The 14,782-nt window shown below is 46.8% G+C and overlaps 1 protein-coding gene across 1 annotated transcript; it reads left to right on the top strand.

Moving 5' to 3' along the window:
• Nucleotides 1-8,516: 8,516 nt before the first annotated feature.
• sox11b (SRY-box transcription factor 11b) lies at nucleotides 8,517-10,757 on the top strand. Its single transcript, XM_030406357.1, has one exon. It carries the CDS (start codon nucleotides 8,673-8,675, stop codon nucleotides 9,873-9,875), a length of 1,203 nt encoding a protein of 400 aa, XP_030262217.1. The 5' UTR covers nucleotides 8,517-8,672; the 3' UTR covers nucleotides 9,876-10,757.
• Nucleotides 10,758-14,782: the final 4,025 nt, after the last annotated feature.

Here is a 14,782-nt window from a genome sequence, read left to right as displayed (position 1 = left end):
ACACACACATTTAATACATGATATCTAATATATGATGTCATATACTTCAGACAGACAGGTGGGTCTGATCCATGCTGCTGGACAGACAGCGAGGCTTCAAAGCTCTTAATAAAGGTCCGGGCTCAGCAGGGGGTTGTGGCTGTCAGAGGATGTTGGGGGAGGGGGTGACTCCCCCGCTGTGTGGGGGGGTCAGAGTGGCAGGTCTCCCAGCATGCCTTGGAAAGCGCTCACATGACCCTTTTGATGGCAATGCAGAGGTCCAAAGTGCAGCATCAGAAGCGCAGTGACGCAGGAAACGTCCGTCTGGACGCCTCGTCAGCTGCAAGAGGCTTTATTTAACCACGGACAGAAATCTTCACCTTACCCTCCTCGCACCTGAGTTACCCTCCTCGCACCTGAGTTACCCTCTTCGCACCTGAGTTACCCTCCTTGCACCTGAGTTACCCTCTTCACACCTGAGTTACCCTCCTCACACCTGAGTTACCCTCCTCACACCTGAGTTACCCTCCTTGCACCTGAGTTACCCTCCTCGCACCTGAGCTACCCTCCTCGCACCTGAGTTACCCTCTTCGCACCTGAGCTACCCTCCTCACACCTGAGTTACCCTCTTCGCACCTGAGCTACCCTCCTCGCACCTGAGTTACCCTCCTCGCACCTGAGTTATCCTCCTCTTCGCACCTGAGTTACCCTCCTCGCACCTGAGTTATCCTCCTCGCACCTGAGTTACCCTCTTCGCACCTGAGTTACCCTCCTCGCACCTGAGTTACCCTCCTCGCACCTGAGTTACCCTCCTCGCACCTGAGTTACCCTCTTCGCACCTGAGTTATCCTCCTCTTCGCACCTGAGTTATCCTCTTCGCACCTGAGTTACCCTCCTCGCACCTGAGTTACCCTCTTCGCACCTGAGTTACCCTCCTCGCACCTGAGTTACCCTCCTCGCACCTGAGTTACCCTCCTCGCACCTGAGTTACCCTCTTCGCACCTGAGTTACCCTCCTCGCACCTGAGTTACCCTCCTCGCACCTGAGTTACCCTCTTCGCACCTGAGTTACCCTCCTCGCACCTGAGTTACCCTCCTCGCACCTGAGTTACCCTCCTCGCACCTGAGTTACCCTCCTCGCACCTGAGTTATCCTCCTCTTCGCACCTGAGTTACCCTCCTCGCACCTGAGTTATCCTCCTCGCACCTGAGTTACCCCTCTTCGCACCTGAGTTACCCTCCTCGCACCTGAGTTACCCTCCTCGCACCTGAGTTATCCTCCTCGCACCTGAGTTACCCTCCTCGCACCTGAGTTACCCTCCTCGCACCTGAGCTACCCTCCTCGCACCTGAGTTACCCTCCTCGCACCTGAGTTATCCTCTTTTCACCTGCACACAAGCCTCCCGCATTCGCTCACCTGACCCCCTCACCTGCCAGAATTTTGTTATTGTTTTTTGTAATATCAGTGATGTTGCTAGGTACGCGTCCTGCGTCCCTGACGCATTAAAATCTGATAGGACGCACTAAACTCACTATCCATGCGTCCCGGGCACGCACCTCATTTTTCCCATGAAAAACGGTACAACATGAACATTAAACAACTCATGTTTAATCATAGTAACTGGCAAAAGAAACCTTGTCGTTGGCAGACCGGACAAGCGCTATTTCAACCCTCTGCGCATCTCCTCGGCGCAGACGTGATCCCCTGTACAAAGTATCGCGACAAGCTAATTTAGCCGCTACCAAAACAACTAGCCCTTCATCGCTGATTTCATTTCAACCAGGGGCGCCGCACCCGTGGGGGATGTGTGTGTTTTAACACCCACACTTTTTCTGCAGTTTTTCTGCAGTTTATCTGCAGTTTTGCACAAACGCCTTACTGTGGCCGAAGTCACTTTCTCCGGCCGCTCTGTGTCTGCTCTCGCTGCAGCTGCCTCCTCTCTCCTCTCCTCCCTCCTCCTCTCTCCTCCCTCTCCTGTTGCTGCTTCAAACATGACACCGGCTTTGGGACTGACCGGCTGATGATTGGCTGTTCTGCCTTAAGTCCCGCCTCTCTTGCTAAGTTAGATTTATTGTTCAGCTCGTGCTGATGAGGCGGGAACTACCGTAAAATACCAAATAACAGCCGGGTGTTTATTTGTCTCAACCACTTAACAGACCAGGCGTTTATTTGGGACAGGCGTTTAATTCCCTCCTCACAAAAATCCGGGATGAAAATGTCACAAACTTCTCCAGCTTCTCTGTGAATTCTCTGGAAACGGAGAGCAACCAAATACAATGTCTGTAACGTTCTCTGATGATTATAAACGTTGATTACTCCTGATACGTTCAGTATACAGGTCGACACCAAACCACATGATGTGTTTATAATGTGTTTATGTGTTTACAGCTGCTAATGTATGTAACACTGTTACTGTGATGACATATGACAGTTAAATATTTAATCTGTCTATAATAACCACATCCTGACATGTAACTGTGATTTTTGATAATCTAAGTACTAATAATAACAATCATGACAAAAAATGAACAAAGACTGCAGATCAAGATAAGAAGCTGCAACTGGCAGTGAGCAGCTCTCTTTTCTATTAGCAGTGAAGTGACATAGTCCATGACAGAACATTATAAAATGTATAAAATAACATTTAATAGTAAAAACAAAAAAAGTACAGTTTCAGTAGGCTTCTATTATAAATATTATAAATAAACGAATCAAGACAGATGTCACATTGACATGTCAGGGTGTGGTTATTATAGACACAGATTTAATATCAAAGTGTCATTTATCATCACCCCCAACCCAAAATTGTTTTAAAAAAACACCACCGATGCTGTGTGTTTTAACGTTTAGGGGACGTGCTGTAATGAAATAAATAAAACATAATCCGGTGGTGGTGATAAAAACTACACTGAATGGCAGCCGCCATTTTGTTATGCCCAAACGGCGTCTGTGCATACATCGCGCTTCCAACGAGATCCCGTTTTTTCTCGGGTAAGCAGGAAAAGGAGAACGCCACCAAAGAAAAAGATAAAAACCTATTGCAGGTCAGCAGACTATTTGAATTTTAGTAATTCATTTTGGTGCTATTTATGTTGCTACAACAATGCTGTTTGATTTGAATGTCATGTGTCATGCCACTGTGACAGCTGTTTTGCAATAAACTTTTCAGATTTGGAATTTTATTTGTTTAATTTCAGATACTTTTTGAACATACATGAATATATCCGTTTATTATAACCATATCATACCACCATCAAAGGAGTTTAACACTCAATAAAATTTAAGAAATAGAATAATATAAGAAAGAAATACATTTTTTTAACTGGGGAGTCGGGACCCATTGAATTTCCCAGGGACCCGCTCAACTCACCACCTGTGGGTCCCGGGGACTCACTACATTGAAAACCTATCAACATCACTGTAATATTACTGTCCTTTGGCTGCTGTGGCAAACAAATGTGGGACATAAAAAAGAATTCTGATTCTGATGTACAGAGGCCCGTGAGGTCTCCTCTTCTTCCTCGTGTCCACTATCACCTCCTTCGGCTTGTTGTTGTTGTCCTCCCTGCTGTGGGCCGCGTCGTCCACGCCAGTGATGCATCATATCATGATCTAGATAAATGGACGGATCCAGGATTTTTCCCACCTTCTTGAACTTTGTGAGACTGTGGGTGGTTCTGGTTCTGTCAGGGAGTGATGAATGTGGCTGAGTAACATCAGACATATTAATGTTTCTGGTTTCTGTGAGTCAGAGCTATCTGATGCAGATCCAAATTAAATTGTGCTGTTCCAGTCTGTCATTACGTCTGATATGGGATCTGGTGCTGAATTTCAATCATCATATGATCATCCATAATTCATGTTGGGGCCCATCGCCATAGAAACACAGGTTCAAGGGTTAGGGTTGGGCTTAGGCCTTCTGGACCGGGATCAGGTTTCCAGTCAGAGTGATGTCACATGAGTCTGTTAAAGGAGCGATATGTAAGAGTTTTACTTTACAACATTCAAAGGTTAAGAAAATGATCAACTGATGTCACAGAGACACCTGCTGAAGTTAGCATGCTAACCAGTTAGCCTCGGACCGACAAGCTAACAGTCGCTACAGTCATGGACGCATAAACGAAGACAGTTAGCAGTTTGCAGTTACAGGGGCGTTGCACCCGTGGGGGATGTGGTACACTTTTTCTGCAGTTTTTCCACAGTTTTACACAAACGCCTCACTAAAGTCGCTCAGTTTCTCCGGCCGCTCTGTGTCTGCGCTCGCTGCTGCTGCCTCCTCTCTCCTCCCTCTCCTGTTGCTGCTTCAAACATCACACCGGCTTTGGGTCTGACCGGCTGATGATGTTCTGCCTTAAGTGCCGCCTCTCTCCCACATAGTCAGTGGAGTGAACTTTATAAAGCTCCTTCTACAAAGTGCTATAAGTTAAAGCCTCATTTAAACATTCACACACGTACGGATATATTCAGGAAACAGAGAGGAACCAAAAACAACGTCTTTAACGTTCTCTGATGATTAGAAACGTTAACTACTCCTCATATGTTCAGTATACAGGTCGGCACCAAACCACAGGATGGATTATAATAATGTTTTTATGTGTTTACAGCTGCTAACGTATGTAATGCTTTTACTGTGATGATAAATGACGGATAAATATGGAATCTGTCGATAATAACCAGATCCTGACATGTCACTGTGACATCTGTGGGAATAAAAAGCACCAACGTCGTTTTAATAAATACAGTGATTTTTTATAGTCTAATAATAATAACAATCATGGAGACAAAAAATTAACATTACCAAACATTAAGTCTGCAGATCAAGATAAGAAGCTGCAACTGGCAGTGAGCTGCTTTCTTTTGTGTTAGCAGTGAAGTGATGTACTCCATGACAGAACATTATAGAATATGCTAATGTATACAATAACATAAAAAAGTACAGTTGCAGTCAGCTACTATTTTAAATATGCACCATATATATAGTTTATTATTATCATTATTTTTATTACTATTTTTCTGCATATTCTTGACTTGGAGCAGCTGTAACGCCACAATTTCTCGTCAGTATTTCTGATTCTGATTCATATATTATGCAGTCAGTTGTCCATATTTAAAGTAAAATCAAATGAACCAAGACAGATGTCATATTAACATGTCAGGATGTGGTTATTATAGACACAGATTCAACATTTAAGTGTCTTTTATCACCACCACATCCATCCCCCGCACTTTTGAAAAGCTTTCTAAACCCCTGAGCAGTAACTCTAGTGATGTCCTGAAGGTCCTGAAGGTGGCGCTACAGGAAACAGAGCGTTGTTCTCTTCAGTTGGTCCTGATCAGTTGGTCCTGGTCCGTTCTGTCCAACAGCAGCTGATTCAGGAGCAGCTGAAGTTTCAGTCTGGATCATGTGAAGTCAGTTTGTCTGTGTGAGGATGATTGATCTGGATCAATAACATAGCTCAGTGTAGATGTGCTTTTTACATTTATTACAATCTTCTCCTCAGAGATTCTCAGCCTGCGTGATGATGTCATCACGTTCACTACGGAGGCCCCGAAGGCCCAAACAGGACACGACACACCACGAGCAGCTGAGACGCTTTACAGGAGTTTTAAAGTGTTCGTGGTTCAGAAGGTATTAAACATTTTAGAAGAAAACGGAAATTATATCTGTCGGTGGTGTGCGTGTGTGTGTGTGTGTGTGTGTGTGTGTGTGTGTGTGTGTGTGTGTGTTCAGTCGGAGGTGAAGGTCAGAGGGGTTTCTCTCTCACCTGCAGAATGCCAGCAGTTGATCAGGAGTATTGATCAGGACTGAACTCAGCGACCCTCCGGCTCATTGATCCTGATGTGCACACACCTACATCTGATTCAGGTCTGTCACAGGTGTTTCTGTTATTTTGTCCACCCCCTGACTCTCTGTACTGGTGTGTTTTAGCTTCATGGTTTGACCTGAAGGGTCAGAGGTCAGAGGTCAGAGCCTCATTAGCTCCTTAGTAAACAGACCTGAGGGCAGCAGGAAGTCACACCTGGACTCACCTGCGACTTAGAGAGGAAGTGACATCACATCGGGTCGGGTGAGGTCACTGCTGGATGATAAATTAATGAATTGATTGTTAGTTTAAAATGTTAATGAAGTAAACGTGTGAACGAACTCACAGGAATCAATAAAAGACAAACATTGAAGAGATCCAAGTGACCCGATCACATCTGATCCATGACAATCAGAACCAGGGACTCAGTGACTGACGGAACGGATCACTGTAACCTTATTTCATGTCCTCCAGACGTGCTGCAAGCTGTGTGTGTGTGTGTGTGTGTGTGTGTGTGTGTGTGTGTGTGTGTGTGTGTGTGTGTGTGTGTGTGTGTGTGTGTGGGGGTGGGTGGGGGGGGGGGGGGTGCATTCATGTGCAGAGCAGCAGCTCAGATGTTATCAGCAGCAGCTCGCATGTGAAAAGACTGGCAGCTGATTGGCTGTAACTGAGTGTGTATGTGTGTGTGTGTGTGTAACACAAACTGTTCTCAGAGGAAAATAAAGTCCCAGAACACTGCTTGAAGCTAAAAGGTTGCAGGGTCCACCACATATACAGTTGGTCAGGCCAAGTTTGCTGAAGTATTCGAGTATTTCTTCTGTAATCAAGTAAAAGGAGGAGTAACTTTGATGTTCAGTCTTCATGAGCTGAGAGGAAACGTCTCATTCACATGCAGCCGCTGTGTTGGAGGACTGGGAGGATCTTCACAGATGCAAATACCTCCTCCACCTCCTCCTCCTCCCCCACCTCCTCCCCCACCTCCACCTCCACCTCCTCCTCCACCTCCACCTCCACCTCCACCTCCTCCTCCACCTCCTCCCCCCACCTCCACCTCCACCTCCTCCTCCACCTCCTCCCCCACCTCCTCCTCCACCTCCACCTCCTCCTCCTCCACCTCCTCCCCCACCTCCATCTCCACCTCCACCTCCATCTCCACCTCCTTTGTATCATCAGGAGGAGGAGAGGATTACTAGGTTTACTGTGAACTGTCCCTTTAACTGATCTGTATCATGTCGCCCACTTGCTCATTAAGTTTCCAGGTTATTTTTCAGCCAATCAGAGTGCAGTCCTCTCGGTTGTCCTCGTACTTCCTGTCTTATCGGCCTGTTTCCACCTGAGGAGTCGTCACCTCGGCAGCTCACAGAACAACGGCCACATTCCTGAATAACGACTCAGCTCATCAATGAGAATGGATGGTAACACACACACACACACACACACACACACACACACACACATACACTGGGCACTGTTAGCCTAGCTTAGCATAAAGACTGGAAACAGGGGCAACAGTTAGCATCGACCAGCACATTTAAAGCTCAGCGAACGACCAATATTTGTTTGTTTGTTTGTTTTATTTGTGAAGGAATGTTACTTTAGTACAATAATAAGTACTTTACTTGAGTATTTCCATTTCATGTTACTTTATACATTACTTCTGTTATATATATATATATATATATATATATATATATATATATATATAAGTATTTCAGCAAGGCCCAAATGATTAATCATACAAACTGATACAAAGCAGTATATGTAATTGCATCAATAATTTTAATTCAGGAATTTAAATTTTTTTTTTAATGGGCCTTGCTGAAATACTTATATATATATATATAACAGAAGTTATATATTTAGCAGCTCCATCCTGATGATTAATATTATCTACATCTTTCATCTTAGTCTAGCTGACGACAGTGAGGCTGGTGTTTCCCTGTGTTTCTCCTGCACCTACAGTATAATGATGATAATGAATTGGATTTGTATGGCGCTTTTTAAGACACCCAAAGCGCCTGACAGGGTTCCAGGTTCCAATCGTTCACACAGTCATACTGGTGGTGGTAAACTACGATAGCAGCCACAGCTGCCCTGGTTCAGACTGACGGGAGCCTGGCTGCCATTCAGCACCACCTGAAACATACAGCAGTCAGGTGAAGTGTCCTGCTCAAGGACACAACGACCATGACACAAGTGGCACTTTATATTATATAATATATAATATAGTGAATATTTCACAAGGAAGACTTTGACTGAATGTAGACATTTCATCAAATTATGTTTTACTTTTTCTCTCTTCAGGATTTCGGGGATCCTTGAAGGACCCTGATCACTTACTGATCAGATAGAATACAGCTGATTGACGTCATGTTCAATAAGCCTCTGTGATCCATATTTCAAATGTTTTAAATATAAACAATATGTGTGTCTTTGTCCGACAGGCCGAACAAACCTCCTGCCAGAGACAAACTTCGATCCAGAGGCTCTGAACAGATCGATCCTGTGATTGATCGGCCGGAAACAGCGATCAGAAGCCGGTAAATATCGATCACTCTCACTGGACTGATTTATCAATTGAAGCTGGTCTGAGGTAACGGCCAGCCGCCGGTGGGCGGGCCGCTCGTAGGGTCGGAGGGCTGTGATTGGCTAGAGCCGCTGCGGAGGCGGGAAGGTTCTCGAGAAGAAGAGCGGTGATTGGTCGAGGGCGGTAACGTCGCGCGCATGATCAGCCGGTTAATAAGACGCCGGTTTGGAGGTTTGAACAGAGACAGAGATGCCGCTGGGCTGAGTGGACCCGACAGAACCGACACAGAGACAGAAAGTACACGAGTGTCTGCGGCCGGTAGTTCGAGTCCGCCGCGGTCAGTCTGACTCGTCCAGTCGGAACATGGTTCAGCAGACCGAACATGGCGGGGTGGTGATTAACAGCGGGGCCCGTGGAGCCACCGACCCGGAGGAGAGCGAGCTGCTGGCGGCCTCGGCGTGCAGCCCCGTGCCGGTGAAGCCGGACTGGTGCAAAACCGCTTCGGGTCACATTAAACGGCCCATGAACGCCTTCATGGTCTGGTCCAAGATCGAGAGGAGGAAGATCATGGAGCAGGCGCCGGACATGCACAACGCAGAGATCTCCAAGCGGCTCGGGAAGCGCTGGAAGATGTTAAAGGACACCGAGAAGATCCCGTTCATCCGAGAGGCGGAGCGGCTCCGGCTCAAGCACATGGCCGACTACCCGGACTACAAGTACCGACCCAAGAAGAAGCCCAAGACGGAGGGCTGTGCGTTTCCTGCGGGGAAGCCAGCCGCTCCGTCCCCGGAGAAAGCCGGCGGCAGACCCGGGAATAAGAGCCACGCTGCCGCCAAGAAATTCTCCAAGTTGAAGCCCAGCAAACCGGCGGTCGGTCCGGGCCGAGCCAGCAGCCAGCTCCCGCAGCACCACCAGCACCCGGACCCCCGGTACCGGTACGTGTTGACCACCAGCTTCAAAGCCAACAAGCCCATTAAACGGGAGTTTACGGATGATGAGGAGGAGGAAGAGGAGGAGGACGATGATGAAGACGACTGCGAGGAGGAGCAGGAGTTTAAGGCGGACGAGGAGGACGAGCCGGCCCGGTACTGCCTCTCCAAGATGCCGGCCCGCCTGAGCTCCGCCGCCGGCGACCCGGAGGTGACCAGCATGTACGACTCGTCCGGTCGGCTCTTCTACAGCTTCAAGAACATCACCCGGCAGGGTACCGGTACCTCATCATACCCGGCCTCCCTCTCACCAGCATCCTCGTCCCGGTCCGGCTCCACCTCGTCCTCCTCCTGCTGCGGGGAGGACCTGGACGATCTGCCAGCGGAGGGGACCGACTTCACCCTGAGCCTCCTGGCCGGCTTCCACGCGTCCTCCGAGCCGTGGAACTCGTCCTCCAGCTCGGGCCCGGGGAACCTGAGCCTGTCCCTGGTGGACAAAGACCTGGACTCGTGCAGCAGTGAGGGCAGCCTCGGGTCCCACTTCGAGTTCCCGGATTATTGCACCCCGGAGCTCAGCGAGATGATCGCCGGGAACTGGCTGGAGGCGAACTACTCGGACCTGGTGTTCACGTGTTGATCCGGGATTGTTGTCTCCAGCCGCCTCGTCCGCCCCGCAGCCGGTTCTGGAGGGGAGTTCTGGAGCTCCGGGGTGACGGGGCAGCTGCTGCCCGGGGCCGGGTGGCTGTATTGGGGATCCGGACCGGACTGGACTCACTCTGCTGCGGTTCTTCAGCAGAACATGAATGAACTGACTTCACTTCACTTCAACAGGGTTTTATGGATTCAGTTTTCTGTTGCTCGGGTCAGAACCAGGACCCGACCTATGCATTCCCGTCCAGCCCAGACTGACTCTGATGTATGAGGACGTTCAAGTGTTTTTTCTGGGTCGGAACCTTCAGGACTGTTTTACTGACTCCTCACACGGTTTATTTGATATTTATGGGTTTTCAGCTTCCTCCAGGAAGTGGCCTAAAGGTATGGCGGGAAATATTTTTTGATATTACCAGAACCAGAACCAGAACATACCTCATCTTTTTTTAAAGAGTAAAACTATTTTCAGCCTTATTTTTGTACAGTCAAAGGGAAATGACGTCAGGCACTTCTTCTTCTACCACTTTTCACTCTGACTGATGAATATTAATATTGTTTGTACTGAGCATGTTGAGGGTTCAGATCCCGGCCTGCCTGCCTTGCTTTACTGCCTTGCTGTTGTTTTAAAGCGTGTACAGAACCGGAAGCTTGTTGTATATGTTGTGTAAGATAGTTAAACTTTGAGTGTGACTGAGGAGAAAAGTGGACTTTTGTTTTTTATATCATCAACAGGCACATTTTTGTTTCACTCATTATTTTGTGCAATATAAAGAAAAGAGGAAAATTAAAGGAGCATTCTGAGTTTTTTGTTTGGCAGCGGAGGAGCTGACGTCTGTTTGTGACAACTGAATAAATCAGCTGGAACTGAGTCATCTGTCTGATTATTGATCACTGATGATGGAAGAACCGCACCGTGTTGGTTCTGACAGTGAAAGTTCTCTTCAGTAACGCGGCTTGGTTCTGCCAGACCCGTCAGTCACATCACATGGACCGTGTTGTCATGGAGACGCAGATGTTCAAATTCACACACTTACAGTTTTTTTGTTGTTTTTCATATTTGCTCAAATGTTGATTCAAAGTATCTATTGTCTAACATCAAAGCGACCTTGAAATCAGTCTCCAGGTCCTTGAAGTAGGTTCAAGGCTGATGGCATCTGTAGTGATGGAGGTCCGTGTGGAGAGCGGATCAGAACCAGTGAGAAGCTTTATGACTTTATAACATCAGTTTAAACTTTTCTTTTTGATGTTGCTGTAAGCTTCTTCTTCAGTGGTTCATGTTGTCGGGCAGATGTAAAAGATCATAAACGCTGGTCCAAATGCTGCGGATGAATCCAGTGACAGAACCATTAAATGGACCTTCAGTGAGCTGCTGCAGCTTTAACAACCTAAATATTCAACCGGTCAACAGAAGTCAGGGTGTTTTTGTACAGTCAGACAGAAACCATGAATCTTTTGCTCAAACAAACATTTTTGGGTTAAAAACTGTTCCTGAGCTTTCAGTCACATGGTCACATGATCCTGTTCAGTCGGTGTTGTTCACCTGCAGAGACCTAACGCTGCTCTTAAAGGAACAGTTCACACAAACTGAAGTCCAGTCAGCTGAAGTGGACAATGAGACTTCAGTGACTGTCCATCAGTGTGGAGGGAGACGAAGACTGGATGAACTGGTCCTTTAAAAAGCTCTGCAAGGTAAAACTGTGAGTCTAAAGGTTCAGGTCCAGGATCGTCTCAGTGCTTCCTGTGGTTCTTTGAGTTCTTAACGAGCTCTTTAATTGTTAAAATTGTAGTGAGGTGAAGGAGGAGGTCTGAACATCAGCCCACACTCTGAAGAAGTTCTGTTCATTCATAATTCTGAAAGTCAACAAGCTGAGATCAGAACTAAGAACAGGAGGAGGTCCAGAGAGCAGCACCTACACCTCAATCTGGACCTTCCTCCAAGTGTCAGAACACACAGGAGGAAGTGAAACGTGTGACAGACTGATGAGAAATCTGATAACTGTGGATGTTTGAGTCCGAAACACAGTCAGCAGTGTGACGGACTCGTCTGATCGGCTCAAACATCTGAGCACAAGTAAGCAGATTATCGGCTCTTCAGCAGTTTAACAGATCGAACTAACGAGCTGTTTACGTCTGCAGGCGGATTGAAACAGCAGAGTGGTGTGAACACGAGCAGCTGCAGAACCTGCTGCAGAACCTGCTGCAGAACCTGCTGCAGAACCTGCTGCAGAACCTGCTGCTGCTCCGCTTCACTTCATTCACTCGTCCATCTGTAAACTGTTGACCAACCAGGTCCAACATGCAGTTGCATCGTGGGAAATGAGGGCACCAGGTTTTGGTTGATCTTAGAGAGAGTTAGACTCATTATGAACGGAACAAATGATCCAAATCAACGCTGCAGAACATACATTACCCACAATGCCACTGAGTGGCATCACTGGAGGCAGTTGATCGGGTCACAGCCGGTGGTAACTCATTACATTACTGTAGAGACAGAACAGAACAGAACCACAGACGCACGGTAACGTTTACATTCTGCTGACCCACTCTCATGGTTCTTATAGTTCTTACAGGGTTAGGGACTCATGACAAATGACTGTATCACGAAATGCCATTTAGGTTTACAACCTTTATTACTAGGAACAAATCAAATGAACATCCTTATGACGAGAAATCCAAAAGCAGAATATTAAGATTTGTTTTGGTCTTAATGGTAAACTACACAATGAAATGAATGTGAGTACTAGCCGCACAAAGATTAAAATGCAATGAATGCAAATACGACTACAACTAATAATTATATTTATTATGATTTGATTTAATGATATTTCAATATTTGTATATACTTATCTTTACATGTTGTACTTTTGTATCTTATTTAATGAATTAAATTCAGTTCAGTTCAGTTCAGAAAACTTTATTTATCCCATACGGACAATTCAGTTTACAGCTCCCAGTTCAATTAAGTTAGAAAAGAAAAAACACAACACATACAACAATCATTCATTAGACATACAACTCTGACACTCAACTCTCAGTTTTCAGTAAATCAGTTCATCTCATGGTTCCCAACAGCGATGTCATGTACCAGTGCAAATATGCAAGTAAATAAATAAATACCGACAAGCACAACCCTACTCATTAAAATTGGCATTCATCAACCTTATAACTGAAGGAATAAAAGAATTTGAGTAGCGATTTGTCTTCCTCGGGGGGGCAGAGTAGCGTCACCCTGAGACGTGACATTTTACCTCCATAAAAATAGCCCAAAACTTCTATTGACAGCATAGATTGATAGGCTATTAACCTGAGCCAACATACGACCACCAACTGGTCAATTAACCACTCCTTTTTCAACAGAGGTGAATGTATATGCAGATAAGACATTAAATAATGATGATCAGGGCCGCTGGAAGATGTAATCTGCAGTCCACATCTAGACAGAAGGATCCTCTCTTCTGTCTCATGATTAGCAGCTGGGGTGTTTAAGCCACAAAGTTTGTTTTTTTTATTTCAGCAACATACCACCTTCAAATGAAGCACGAGCCTCCTCTTGTTTACCATCTCTCCACCTGCATCCAGCTGCCTGTCGGAGCATCTGCCCGCCGATTGGTCAGATGCTGTGTGCTGTCAATCATTGCATCAACGCGTGCGGTGTCAGATTACTCGTCTCTTTTTTTCTCTCTCCTGCCTCTGGCTGACTCGGTGCTCTACGCGCGCCTCACTGCAGCGATGCGCATCCTTTGCGCATTTGCAGAGAATGCGTCCCCTTGCGCAAAATGGGGCCCCCCATGGATCGTGGGGCCCTACGCACAGCGCGTGTTCTGCATGTAGGGAGGGGCGGTGCTGTGAAAAAGCTTCTTGACGTTAACAACAGATTTAAACTTCATATTCCAGAAGAGAAACTTTATCAATGAGCTGTTGGACACAACTAGGTTGGACTACAAGAGAAGAACTTTCATTGTTCAGAATCAGCTCGATAAGTTTGAGCTGCTAGAGAACATGTGGATCGCCTCAAAGCTCCAGAACAAGCAAGTGGACCTTGACTTTATTTTCCATCTCATCTGACGGAGAGTCTCAGGTTGATCGTCCGTCACATCCCCGCCAGGCTGCCACAATAAAAGGCCATTCTGAAATGAGCAGTTTTGCTTTATTGGGGGGGTCAGAAAACCAGTCAGTATCTGGTGTGACCAACATTTGTCTCACATCTCCTTCACATAGAGTTGATCAGGTTGTTGATTGTGGCCTGTGGAATGTTGGTCCACTCCTCTTCAATGGCTGTGCCAAGTTGCTGGATATTGGCAGGAACTGGAACACGCTGTCGTATCCAGAGCATCCCAAACATGCTCAGTGGGTGACATGTCCGGTGAGTATGCTGGCCATGCAAGAACTGGGATGTTTTCAGCTTCCAGGAATTGTGTCCAGATCCCTGCAACATGGGGCCGTGCATTATCATGCTGCAACATGAGGTGATGGTCGTGGATGAACGGCACAACAATGGGCCTCAGGATCTCGTCACGGTATCTCTGTGCATTCAAAATGCCATCAATAAAATGTACCTGTGTTTGTTGTCTATAACATACGCCTGCCCACTCGGCTACTCGATCCACAACATTGACATCAGCAAACCGCTCACCCACACGACGCCACACACACTGTCTGCCATCTGCCCTGAACAGTGAAGACTGGGATTCATCCGTGAAGAGAACACCTCTCTTACGTGCCAGACGCCATCGAACGTGAGCATTTGCCCACTCAAGTCTGTTACGACGACGAACTGCAGTCAGGTCAGGACCCCGATGAGGATGACGAGCGGCAGATGAGCTTCCCTGAGACGGTTTCTGACAGTTTGTGCTGAAATTCTTTGGTTATGCAGACCGATTGTTGCAGCAGCTG

The sequence above is a fragment of the Sparus aurata genome, chromosome 22 (assembly GCF_900880675.1).
Source record: "Sparus aurata chromosome 22, fSpaAur1.1, whole genome shotgun sequence".
Lineage (NCBI taxonomy): Eukaryota > Metazoa > Chordata > Actinopteri > Spariformes > Sparidae > Sparus > Sparus aurata.
The sequence above is the reverse complement of the archived record's forward strand: the minus strand, read 5'-3'. Positions and strand labels throughout refer to the sequence as shown.

Bases quoted from the DNA above. Each gene is read 5' to 3' on its own strand.
- sox11b (XM_030406357.1), top strand. From the start codon at position 8,673: ATGGTTCAGCAGACCGAACATGGCGGGGTGGTGATTAACAGCGGGGCC.